Source organism: Xenia sp. Carnegie-2017, unplaced genomic scaffold (assembly GCF_021976095.1).
Source record: "Xenia sp. Carnegie-2017 unplaced genomic scaffold, XeniaSp_v1 HiC_scaffold_16, whole genome shotgun sequence".
NCBI classification, from domain to species: Eukaryota; Metazoa; Cnidaria; class Anthozoa; order Malacalcyonacea; family Xeniidae; genus Xenia; species Xenia sp. Carnegie-2017.
The window spans coordinates 1007696-1020557 of NW_025813469.1; the positions used below are offsets into that span (position 1 = coordinate 1007696).

General features: G+C 34.3%; 3 protein-coding genes and 1 long non-coding RNA gene across 4 annotated transcripts; 2 read left to right on the top strand and 2 right to left on the bottom strand.

Moving 5' to 3' along the window:
* Nucleotides 1-2841: 2841 nt before the first annotated feature.
* Nucleotides 2842-7740, bottom strand: LOC124436581 (17-beta-hydroxysteroid dehydrogenase type 1-like). Its single transcript, XM_046986538.1, has 3 exons — nt 7407-7740; nt 3977-4250; nt 2842-3208 (listed from the first exon to the last, which is right to left on the bottom strand). The coding sequence occupies exons 1-3, from the start codon at nt 7663-7665 to the stop codon at nt 2902-2904; spliced, it is 840 nt and encodes a 279-aa protein (XP_046842494.1). The 5' UTR covers nt 7666-7740; the 3' UTR covers nt 2842-2901.
* Nucleotides 7741-7808: 68 nt separating this feature from the next.
* On the top strand, nt 7809-9008 carry LOC124436582. The gene is made up of 2 exons (XR_006945394.1): nt 7809-8052; nt 8582-9008. It is a non-coding gene; the product is annotated as an uncharacterized LOC124436582 (long non-coding RNA).
* An 855-nt stretch (nt 9009-9863) lies between these two features.
* On the top strand, nt 9864-11068 carry LOC124436752 (prefoldin subunit 4-like). The gene is made up of 4 exons (XM_046986715.1): nt 9864-10114; nt 10201-10320; nt 10462-10526; nt 10713-11068. Exons 1-4 carry the CDS (start codon nt 10100-10102, stop codon nt 10909-10911), a joined length of 399 nt encoding a protein of 132 aa, XP_046842671.1. The 5' UTR covers nt 9864-10099; the 3' UTR covers nt 10912-11068.
* LOC124436750 lies at nt 10909-12862 on the bottom strand. Its single transcript, XM_046986713.1, has one exon. The coding sequence runs from the start codon at nt 12452-12454 to the stop codon at nt 11141-11143; it is 1314 nt and encodes a 437-aa protein (XP_046842669.1). The 5' UTR covers nt 12455-12862; the 3' UTR covers nt 10909-11140.

The window sequence follows — 12862 nt, forward strand, 5'->3', positions numbered from 1 at the left end:
TGTTTAAAATGCAAAGACAATAGTCTTTTTAAAAAAGGGTGTGAAAATGCAAAGACTATAGTCTTTTGTGTGAAAGTGTGTGAAAATGCAAAGACTATCGTCTTTGGCGTAAAAATCTGTAAAAATGGAAAGAGTATAGTCTTTTGTGTAAAAGTGTGTAAAATTGCAAAATCTATAATCTTTTGCAAAAAAGTGTGTAAAAATGCAACACTATAGTCTTTTATGTAAAATTGTGTAAAATTGCAAAGTCTATAGTCTTTTGCGTAAAAGTGTGTAAAAATGCAAAGAGTATAGTCTTTTTAAAAAAGGGTGTGAAAATGCAAAGACTGTAGTCTTTTGCGTAAAAGTGTGTAAAAATGCAAATACTATAGTGTTTCGTGTAAAAGTGTGTAAAAATGCAAAGAGTATAGTCTTTTGCAAAAAAGTGTGAAAAATGCAAAGACTATCATCTTTTGTGTAAAAGTGTGTAAAAATGCAAGGACTATAATCTTTTACGTAAAAGTGTGTAAATTGCAAAGTCTATAGTCTTTTGCTTGAAAGTGTGTAAAAATGCAAAGACTATAGTCTTTTCCATAAAAGTGTGTAAAAATGCAAAGACTATAGTCTTTTGTGTAAAAGTTTGTAAAAATGCAGGACTATAGTCTTTTACGTAAAAGTGTTAAAATCAAAGTCTATAGTCTTTGCTTGAAAGTGTAAAAAATGCAAAGACTATAGTCTTTTGCATAAAAGTGTGTAAAAATGTAAAGACTATAGTCTTTTGTGTAAAAGTGTGTAAAAATGTAAAGACGATAGTCTTGCGTAAAAGTGTGTAAAAATGCGAAGTCTATAGGCTTGCTTAAAAGTGTGTAAAAATGCAAAGACTATAGTCTTTTGCGTAAAAGTGTGTAAAAATGCAAAGTCTATAGTCTTTTGCAAAAAAGTGTGTAAAAATGCAAAGACTATAGTCTTTTACGCAAAAGTGATTAAAAATGCAAAGACTATAGTCTTTTACGTAAAAGTGTGTAAAAATGCAGACTATAGTCTTTTGTTAAAAAGTGCGTAAAAATGCAAAGAATATAGTCTTTTGCAAAAAACTGTGTAAAAATGCAAAGACTATAGACTTTGGCGTAAAAATGTGTAAAAATTGAAAGGCTCTAGTCTTTGGCGTAAAAGTGTGTGAAAGTGCAATTACTATAGTCTTTGGTGTTAAAGTGTGTGAAAATGTAAAGACTGTAGTCTTTGGTGTGAAAGTGTGTGAAAATGCAAAGACTATCGTCTTTGGCGTAAAAATGTGTAAAAATGGAAATAGTATAGTCTTTGGTGTAAAAGTGTGTAAAGTCTTATAGTTCATAAGTTTTTATGCCATAACTATAGTCTGCATTTTCAAACATTTTGACGCAAAGACTCTAATTCACGTATATTTCAACAATTTTCAAAGAATTTACAAATTTTCACGTAACATTCCCGTGAAATTTTCTATCACTGATTGTTAAGTAAACAGCATATCCATATTTCCATGTAATATTCCCGTGAAATTTTCCAAGCAGAGTTTCGTTAATTCTTTACTCGAGAGAAAATTGCTCAGACTTTTCACGGTTAGACATAATTTGAAAAAGGAGGTAAGGTCTATTTTGAAACCAGGCTGCCGCCATCATCTCTTCAAAAACGCATTCCTCGGATATTAGCACTTACAGTGCTCTATCGAAATAACGACGAAATTTTACCGACTCCGTCTTATCCTTGAAACTTCTTGCGACAAAACTCCTTGTTTTAATGAAAATTTCAAAATAAAAAATCCAGAGAATCCTTAATATTATCATAATATGCCTAGGTTACCAATTTTCAAATATACATATTTATATAAATGTTTAAAGCTACCCATTGTGACGTCGAATGTAGAATTATGTTTCTTTTGCCAGGGTTGCTGGTTATGTATGAGGAATGAATTCTTAGCGTGTATAATGATGTTTTTTCGGCGTTTGTGATGTTGTCGTAGGTTGAGGCGAAATCCAGTGCTTTGTTGAATAGGTCTTGTTTAGTGTACGGATAAAAGTCTACGATGTCGAAGGATATGAAGGTGACGTTTTTTTTGTGTTTGATAGATTTGAACCACTGGATCACAGATGATGACTTTTTCCATTGGTTGAAAGAGGTTGTTTTTATGATGTTGCTTTTAATTCTGTCCAGTATGTTCTTGCTAATTTTACCAATAGAGCGGATTTTGTTGGGTTGATAAGTCGGCAGGTTGGTTTATTCGTAAAGTTTGGTTTATGGTCTTTGAGTGTTATGAATGCATTGTTGTGGGCAGTGGCTTCTACTCTGTCAAATATACCCCGTTGTGATGTGATATTTTTGTCTTCGGTGTGGATGGCTTTTCAAAGTGAACATTGTCAGAGCATTAGCTTTCAATGTAAATTTAAGTGGAAAAAGTTTAGGACTTTTCAAGTTGACTTCAAGCAAACACTGCATTGTTATCTTTTCAAACTTCTTGCAGGAAAATTAGTTGTCTGATTCAATTGCTCATCATTCATCCAAATACGATCTAAAGGTTCGTGCATAGGGGGTATTAACATCGACAATTTCAAGGATTCCGAACAATTTTTTTAGTGGTTGTTTAATGCCCGACACAAGACGTGGCGTAACATTTTGTGTTTTCATTACGTTTTGATGATCCTTTTGCCGTTGCAAGAGAAAAAATGTTACGTTTCCCGGATACGGCATCCCTGGATTGCATGCAAATTGTTGTCGATGATTTCAAACTCATTTCAATATCATTCACTCGAAACCTCTTCTTCTAAAAAGAATTTTCACTACTTCTGTTAAAACTGTTTCCCTGCACCGAAAAAAGAAGCGAGGCTTATGCAAGGTTAAATGTAAGATTTATTCGGCACTGATTACAACAGTAATGTATGTAACAATGAATTATGCCAAAAAGCTCTTGCTCATTTCAAAAGGAATTCTTCCAGTTGTATCACAAAATTTTGCTTTGCCAAATCCGTCTTCAAATCCTTTATTGGTGATGTAATGCGGCTGCGGATTTTCGTCTGTCATCGCTTTCAGGATATACTCGGCCACTTCTTCGGGAGTTTGAGCTTGAGACGCCATTTTTTGAGTGTTTGCAAAAAATTTTTCCCCGAGCACTTTCGTTGGATCATCTGCTTTTAGATCTCCGCCGTGGAACTTGAAGTCGCCGCCTGTTGCTATAGCACCTGGTATAACGGTTGAAATACTACAAAGGAAAAGAAGAAAATGTTTATTTGACACAATGATTTTGCAAACACTATGCTACACTAAAATTTCTTATGGTTTCTTCATTGTTACGGACGTGTATATTGACGTCATAAATTACTTGGTACACGTGCATTGACGTTGATTACAAAATGTAAAATCTCTCAAATCTAGAGACAAATGTTCTGCCATAAAAGAAAACAAAGACATAATATTGTCAAAACACACAGACGATGTGTTGGAACTTTGCTTTTATACAACGTCGTCTGGGATTCCGTACTTTTTATTGGACTGGAAGCAACGAGTAACATTGAATAATGATTATTTTTCTGATGTTACGTTTCTGCCGGTACACCTAGGGAGATAAATTGGTGAACATGTATGCTGTTCGAAAGTTTTTTCCGGTCTCAACGCTAAATGTGAAGTGAGAAACATAATAGTTGGACAGAAAACGGCACACCCCTCCTTCCCAACAAAATATACATAGTTACTTAAAGACACAGTGCCTCACGTTGTGATGCAATTCATACACTAGTCTGCGCATAAACTTCAGAGATGAAAGTTACTAGAAATGAATTGATTTTGTGTGTTGCAATTATAACTTATCTAAGACTAAAAATATAACTTTTTTTAAATAGTCGAACCTTCCGATAACAGACTGAATTCAAATTCAATATTTGAGAGTGAAACGTGATTCCTGCAAGTTATGAATGGAAATGTTGTACATACATAACAACATGCAGATTGATAATGCTACGTAGTTACTTACTGAACATTAAACACTGCAAGCTCAGGCGCCAGGGAATCTGTAATTCCTTCCAAAGCACATTTTGTTGAGGCATACACCGTGATGAACGGAAAAGCATGTAATGCTGAAACTGAGCTGATGTTGATGATGCGGCCTTTCTTGTTTTTCTTCATAGATGGAACAACAGCACGGATGACCCGCAATGGGCCAAAGACGTTTGTTTCGTAGAGGCCTGTGATAGTATCCCAAGGCTGCTCTTCGAAAACACCGCACCAGGTAACAGCCGCGTTGTTCACTAAATATGGATTATTAGAACGATAATGGAGCATCTACTACTTAACACCTTTGACAATCATGTAAGTTTAACGAAAGTGCGTCAACGGCAATATATTAGCACTTTGACATTAAAATTTAAAAAGTAAAGTCAGGAATGTTAGTTCCACTGCGTGATATCTGTATTCTCTAAGATTTTAGACCTGGATACTATTTCAAATCACATCCTCGTAATTTTAAATTTTCGGATTTTTTCCCGAATTTTATCCTTTTTGAATAGACGCTAACCAAAGATTTCGCATGGTTATCTTTTCAAACTTCTTGGAAGTGAATTAGATTTCTCAGTTGACTTCTCGTCAATTGATCTAAATGCGCTCAAATAGTTTATGCATAGTGCATACATATCTGAATCCATCTAACTTGGACTCTGGAAAGGGTGCACATATCCAATCCCTTAATCAAAATGTGTTCACATCTTAAGAACCATATGCTAATTTTTATAAAGATATATATGCTATTTTTTATCTTTCGAGTGATTTTCTGCCATTATTCAGTCCATTGAATTCATTTTTGATTTTTGACTGCATATACATCATATATTTATAGCTTCAGAAGCATGTGCCAGATGTTAAAAGAATGCTTTTTTTTGTTTTTTTTAGTACGTGTTACATTTGTGGACAAGATATAGTTTATAAATGCTTCTTGACATTAAAATACTTATTATAAAACATTGTTATTTCCGACAAATTTTCTTCCATTTGAAATCCAATTACCTATTTCCACCAAAAAATTTTTGAATTCCTGCTGGCTGATAAAATTAGCAACGTTTTATTCACTGTTCAGTTTTCTATACAACCAGTAGAAATGCTAATGATGTCAACAGGTTCACTATTGTTTCAAGTTTCACTAATGCTTCAAGTATTCAATTAAGTCTCTTATGATTGTGACACCTGCAGTGTCATTAAAAATTTGCTATAGGTGGGTAAGGAACCACTGATCTGATAATAGACTGGATATAGCTTCTACAGCTTGCAAAAGTGAAGCCTAATTATATATACAAAATTCACTTCCGGGTACCACAGCGAGATACAAATTATTATAGAAATGTATATTGTCCAGGTTGGTATAGTTCTGAGAAGGACTGTTTTTGTTGTTGTTGACTGAGGTTTTGACAACCTTAGCGGTAGTCATCTTCAGAGTCAAATGAAGTAACGATACTCCCGGGTTCGAACCATTTACTTTATAGAAATGTATGGCGGATAACGTTCACAAACATGGATTTTCGAATATTTAAGACCTTTCGCGACTCCTTATTAACCTCAAGTATTAGTCATGGATAAAACAGGTTATGCGAATCGATTTGACATCAAAATGATTCCTATAGCTGTAAAATATTGACATTAGTGTTGATTTAAAAGTTGTAAATGCGAGAATGTATTTTGTTCCATCGTTGCCAATGCAAGATAGTTCACTGCTCGCTTTCCAATTTCAGAGGTAGTTATGATCTAGTATACATTTCAATTCTTTAGAAATGAGACGAGTTACTTTTTTTAACATTTTTTCTTTATGTTGAGAGATTGTTGACATTTTATTTTTGCTGTAACTTCATTTTTTCATGAGCAAAGTACTACTGATGCTTAAACAAGACAAGTTTATTTTGTTTCTTTCACACTTTATCTTTAGTTTCCATTTCTGTGGTTGTTTTTTCAAATGGTTTAGTCGCACCTTGCTGTAGCATTTAGATATGGTCTTAATTAATGAGTAAATATGATTTTCGTGAACAGTAGTATCCAACATGTGTGCATTCCTTTGCACCATCTGGGCAACATAGCCAGCCATGTATGATATTACTGCCTTTTTACATTCAGTAAATTTCATTTTCCTCTTCTAAGTGCTAAGCAAATTCCAGAAGATCATAGTTATTATAAATGTAATATTAATGCCTTAAATATTTTTCCAAAAAGATTAAAATTATTCTTAAGACATGAATGTAGTTAGGAATGGTATGAATATGAATTGCAGTTGACATTAGAATCCTTTTCATCAATAGTTTGATCATCAGTCTTGAGTGTTGTAGTAATAAGAAAGACAAGAGCTTCATTCCACTTGTAAAGTGTGACTTTAATAATCGAACAGCTGACCAATTTACAGCTGCAGACAATGAACTGTTGCCGAGAAGCAGTATTCACGGCTGTAAAGGAATTAGCGCAAGACAATGTGAAACTGGTATACTAGATACAATTGAATACACTTATAATTATAAACTGTGGACACAGACTTATGTTGCTGTAAATAATTTAAATCTGCTTAAGGGACAAACCACAACCAAGATGATTATAAAGATTAAACAATGCACCCAGCATTTGCACTCTTTAAGGGCCTGCAAATTCATACCTGGCTGGCTACATTACCTTGATGTTTCAAAAGCAGTTTACTAAAGTGTCCTAATGTGTGTAGAACGCATTTGTTAGAGTTCAATGTCAATGAAAATCATACTTCTTTAAAAAATTAAGCGCAAAGTGCGACTATACCATTTGAGAAAAACAACTACAGAAATGGAAACTAAAGATAAAGTGCGAAAGAAACTAGATAAACTTGTCTTGTTTAAGCATCGGTAGTACTTTTCGCTTCCGTACCCTCAATGGCGGCGATCATGCAGGCTTCAAAGATGGCGTCCAAGTTAGCCTTCCAGTTGTTGTAGAGTTCACTGCGCTAATATTTCGTAACGCCAGATGCAAAATATTCCACGCTTTTTACTCTACTTAAATTAATCGATGTAAATTATTTTTCAAACATCATTAAACGCTTCGCTTAATCTTGACTAGCCGGGATCATGTAAACAGCCCCTAAGACAATTAGCAAATAGTACAGAGTTGAACAAAATAAATGCAAATTCATCTGAGTTCATGCTGTGCGATTGGGTAGTATTGAATTAGACTAATTTGCATTTGCGTAAAAGATAATGCTGTTGTTTGGGTGCGGCACAGTTAAACAATTTAAACACAGTGCTGCGTTAAAATATGAATGCTATATCTCGCAGTTGTTTTGTACATGTCTAAATATTATCGTCATGTGAATACGATCAAACAAATTTTTATACGTAAACTTCATTCTAAGATCAAAATGCACAGATTGTCAGACAAGTAGCTATCAACAAGACTCAGAACAGAAATCGTACCAACAAAATCGATTCTTCCCTCCTTTTCCAGAATTTGTTTAATAGCAGCGTTGACAGCAGCTTCTGAACAAACATCCACCTCGATTACAATAAGATTGCTACAACCCGCAGTTTTCTTTACGAGTTCACCTTTCTTGCTCGTATTTCTCATGGATGCATAAACTTTAAATTTCCTCTTTGTTTGCTTTGCCAGCATCTCAGCGGTCGAAACACCAAGGCCATGGGATGTTCCGGTGATAAATACAATTTCTTCTGCCATTTTCTTCTGGAAGCTTCACCACACGAGCCTTCTTAGACAAATGAGAGTCTGAAGTGAATTGTAGGGCAATTGCATTGCAAATTTATAACATTTTAGAGGGAGCAGCTCATCACGTGATGTTAAAACTTACAAAGGGGGCTATTCTCATTGGCTACATTACGTAACACAAAACTGGTTTGTTTGTATCAGTGATGTCAGTATTGACAGTATATGTGGGCATGGTGGATAATGCGAAATGCGGAGTATGGAGTGGGGAGTCTCTCCAAACGCAAAGATAGATACTTTTTTAACACGGACTCAGCATTTTCCACTTTATGCCTCCAAGCGGCTTTTAAGCCTTTTATGTTTGTTTTAGAAAATGATCAAGTGTTAAAGTATATATTGGCAGTAAATATATATTGTAGGCTATACAAAGGTATGATTTATTTTTCCAAAGTTACAGCATTTTGCCTGATATTTGAGACTAAACAAACACTTCTTGAAATTAAATGTCACCACATGTCAAATTAATTATCAAAGGCTTGAAAGAATATTGTGCCGTTTCTTCACAAGGTTTGTATTTACATTACAAAAAAATAATTGCGCACCGTATCTAATTAGAGACCTTAAGATTTCACGACGCGCGTTACAACGACGCGAGCTTGGCGCGCATGGCCTGGTGCGAATGCGTCCGCGTGTCATTGTAAGTTAAGTCATTAAGATTGGATTTCCTTAACGACGCGAACTTGTGAGTTCACTACCTATACTTTCAAAAATGGCCTCCTTCAAAAACAAGAAATGCTATAGCTGTTGCGTATGACGCCGCTTTGATAAACGAAGAAGAATTGATGAGCAATCATTTGATGCTGATGTGAAAACTGTCCTGCCATTTTCTTGCCTTGCTAAAAGCAAAAATGTAAACATATTTTACTCACAGATAAATATCAACACATCAATCACATACAAGACTCCACAGACAATTGTAACAGGTGAATTAAAAGCTGAATACTTACTTTAAAACTTTTTTTGTGAAAAATTCCACCTTCGATGTAGGACGACGTGGGATTAAGCAAAGACGCCGCGTAGTAGAAGCACGACACTCAACGACGCACGGACATGCGCATTGGTTTAAAATTCATTTCCGCTCGCGTTGTAGATGAGCGCGTCGTCAAATCTTAAGGTCACTATTATATTTGGACGCGGACCAAGATCTAAGCGTACTGTACTAAAGAAAAGAAATCAAGAATGCAAGAAGAAAATGATTTTGCATATAGATGTACATATACATATGCTGTGTTTATGCAACAAAATGTCACGCTGGTAGTGTATTATTACAATTAAAAACAATTATTCAGAGATAAGTATATTATAGAATTTTATATTGTCTAAAATATATCCAAAATTTGGAGATGGCACAAAAAAAAAATGATAGAAAAACATCGGCAAAGTTGGATGACTCAAATGCGCGTAATATAATCTTATATAATTAAGTTGAGAATTTCAAGTCATTGCTAAACAAAGGCCTGTAAATAAAAAACTACACGGTAGAATTTTTTTAAACTTGGCCATATTGTAAATATTCATATTGTCTATAACATATCCAAAATCTGGAGGTGGCACAAAAAAATAAGTTGTAGAAAATCATCGACATAGTTAGATGACACGAATACGCGTAATATGATCTTATATAATTAAGTTGAGAATTTCTAGTCATTGCTGAGAATCTCAAGAATTTCAAGTCAAGTTTTTAATTATATAAGATCATATTACGCGCATTCGTGTCATCTAACTATGTCGATGATTTTCTACAACTTATTTTTTTGTGCCATCTCCAGATTTTACATATATTTTAGACAATAAGAATATCTACAATATGGCCAAGTTTAAAAAAATTCTACAGTGTATTTTTTTATTTACAGGCCTTTGTTTAGCAATGACTTGAAATTCTCAACTTAATTATATAAGATTATATTACGCGCATTCGTGTCATCCGACTTTGTCGATGATTTTCTACAACTTATATTTTTGCGCCATCTCCAGATTTTGGATATATTTTAGACAATATAATTATCTATATTCTGGCCAAGTTTAAAAAATTCTACCGTGTAGTTTTTAAATTATAGGCTAATTAAGAGAAATGGAAAGTACACTGTATTATAAATCTTGGTGTTTTCTTCAATTTCTTGACTTTTATACATTTTTTGTGATGGTTAAGGACAGTAAAATAGTAATAAACAGTTAAGAATTTTTTTTTGCTGTTGTATTTGATGGAAAACGTGTTTTAAAGACGATTTTTCGATTTATCATTTTGAATGATAAATTTTATTTGAATGTGGTGATGAATGTGGTGATAAATGTTGTGATGAATGTTGTGTTGAATGTGGTGCCAATTTCACGGTAGTCCTTTCGTTGGACGTCCTTTGGTGTGTTTCACTCTTCCTCGCAGAATAGGAAAATGTCGGTGGTGAAGGTAATTTTCAAAACATACAAGCATTTTACGTTTTCTATATTAATTAAATATAACCATTATGTAAGCAGTTGTTTTACGGTACATAGAACCTAGGAAAAAACAAAGACCAGATTGAAATCACGTTAGAAGATCAGAAGCAAATCAACACGTTTGCCAAACGAAATACTACGTTGGATGAACTGAAGGAAGAAATGCGAAAGACGAAGGTGCAGTGGGCAGTTTTAAAACGATTGTGAAAAAAAAGCACACAATTTGCTCAATTATTTTCCAATCGTGCTACGGTTTCTACGAGTGTAACACGTTTTTTTTTGAATGGCTAATGTAATTATGTAAAGTATTTCATATAGGAATCTCTTCAAAATATGGAGGATGCTTCTGATGAACTACTAATGATTGACGAACCAGTAGTTTCGTATCCTTTATACTATGTACAAGACATGCCATTTTATGTCCAAATCCTGACAGTATTAACTTTTTTGCTGCTTATTAATAGTGAACTACCCGACTTTGTCATATTTTATACATAAATCAAATTTTTTTCAAGTTCCTTCAATTATAAATGAAGTTTATTCTGATTTCTTAATGCATGTGTATGAAGATATAAAGTTGGTGAAGTTTTCTTTCAAATGAATTGTAATGAAGTTGAAGAACACTTGGAAGAGACAAAGAGTGCTCTTCAAGAGGAAATAAGAAGTTTGGAGGAACAGATATCAGACAATCAAGGATTGGTGTCATCCTTGAAGGCAAAACTTTATGGAAAATTTGGCAATAATATTAATTTGGAGGCAGACGAATAGTAATTATATAAATATTTAATACATAATTTCTTTCAAGGAATTATGCATCTAAGAAATGAAAATGTCTATATAAAAACTTCGCTAAAGTAAATATTTAACTAAAGTACAACAAAACCTAAAGAAAGTATGCCTAAGAAAGTAATGTTTCAAATGTCAATTGCTATGATGTTATTCATTTTACTAACTACATTATGAAAAGCTAGGTAAGTCCTTTTAGTGCAGCATGTTATTATTTGTACTCTTCATATTTTCTGTTGAGATATTTGGTAATTTCTTCACACAGTACAATCCATTTCTTTCCAAGATCTTTGGCCTTGAGTCTATCGGGGTGGTAATGTAACAGACCGTCTCGAAGTGCTTTCTTTACATTTTTGTTTTCGCCAATCAGCAAAGACTCATTTAATTTGTGAGCAACATTCTTTGGTGGATATGTCTTGTACACAAATCGAAGAAACTCTTCTGCATTTTCTGAAAGTTCCTCCAGTTTTTTGATGTCGTCCTGCAGCTCGATAAGAATAGCATTCTTCTCAGTTGACCATGCGTCTTCTTCTTGTCTTAATACTTCTTGCTGGTATTGGCTCAAAGTTTGAGTAGCGTACTGGTACCATTTCTCATTAGTAAACACTCGAGGGTGCATGGTGTTAACAAGTTGCAAGCAATGCAGAAAATTTTCTTTTGCCTTAAACTTCAGCTTCAATACTTGATCATATACCTTAGCAAGGCAGGTATGCCCAATGGCTTCCAATTCCAGATCTTTTTCTCTAGTCAGCAGAATTGATTGCTTGTACCAGTCCACAACATCCCAAACTACGTCTATGTTGAGACTATCTTCTTCCTTTAACATTCTGTTAAATAAATCATCCCCAATCAAACGTGCTTGGATGGATTCTGCAATACACTGATGAACAAAAACATCCTCTTCATAAACTCTTGCTTCAGACATCATTGATGCATCGTCATGGCCAAAACGCTTTACCTCTTCGATTGGTCGATAACACTCACGCATCATATCAAGACATTGTTTTGGCTGTCCTTCTGAAAGTGCAGTAACCCCTGCCTTAAAGATGACATCGGCCAGAGCTAAAAAACATTGTGCTTTCAGATTTCTTACACCAATTGCATTAGCTATATCATACAGGTATTTCGTTCTCTCTTTAGGATTACTAAAACTTTGTAAGCACATAAATACTTCCTCCAGAAACTGTGTCGTGCTCATAATCAATGTTTCCAACCATGACTGGCCTTTCACACTAAAACCTTTCTCATAGGCAATTGAAAAATATTTCGCCGATTCTTTGTAATGATATATGCGAGAATACTTTTCTTCCAGCACATCCCCAAGACGCCATGAAGCCATTCCAAGATTTTTTGCTGCACTCGTGAGCTCGTCCGTGTTCGTGTGTGCTTCGAAAGCTTTGAGATACAAATTTATAGCTCGCTGTAACCTTTCTTTTCGAAGAACAGGTGCTAAATTAGTTGCCGAAGAATAAATTTCGTTTCCCATTTGCCGCCATTTAACTGACGATGTCATTTGTACAGCCATCGCTAAAGACTTTTACAAGTGTCGAAAGCTCCAATTTCCAAATACAGTCTTCCAGGAAACGTGTATTTAAAGCTACACTTTGAAATTATTGTAGCGTGTTCGTCAATCAAAACTTGTTTTGCAACAACATCGTCTCATTTGAGTGAGGGGGGTGGGGGTGACGAGGAGTTAATCGCGGCTAATCAAAAATTTTTAAAACTTAAAATGAATAAATTCTTTTCCTTTTAAAGGACGTATACTTCTGTGTTTAGATCTACTAGATAATATCTCTAATTACATGTCAACGTATAAAATAGCAATTTCTTCAAGAAATTGTAACTTTTCTTCAAAAAAAACTAAATTGCTAACATTCCTTCAAAACATTCTTTTAAAATGCAAATTTATACAAAACATACTCTCTGAGTAACA

What these genes read in the sequence shown, in the direction of transcription:
- LOC124436581 (XM_046986538.1), bottom strand. Translation starts at nt 7,665, where the DNA reads ATGGCAGAAGAAATTGTATTTATCACCGGAACATCCCATGGCCTTGGT. An exon ending in GGGAAGAATCGATTTTGTTG is followed by an intron (nt 4,251 to 7,406) that starts GTACGATTTCTG and finishes ATCCATATTTAG; the next exon opens with TGAACAACGCGGCTGTTACC. An exon ending in CTTGCAGTGTTTAATGTTCA is followed by an intron (nt 3,209 to 3,976) that starts GTAAGTAACTAC and finishes TTTCCTTTGTAG; the next exon opens with TATTTCAACCGTTATACCAG.
- LOC124436752 (XM_046986715.1), top strand. An exon ending in AAGAAATGCGAAAGACGAAG is followed by an intron (nt 10,321 to 10,461) that starts GTGCAGTGGGCA and finishes TATTTCATATAG; the next exon opens with GAATCTCTTCAAAATATGGA. An exon ending in ATTGACGAACCAGTAGTTTC is followed by an intron (nt 10,527 to 10,712) that starts GTATCCTTTATA and finishes ATGTGTATGAAG; the next exon opens with ATATAAAGTTGGTGAAGTTT.
- LOC124436750 (XM_046986713.1), bottom strand. Translation starts at nt 12,454, where the DNA reads ATGGCTGTACAAATGACATCGTCAGTTAAATGGCGGCAAATGGGAAAC.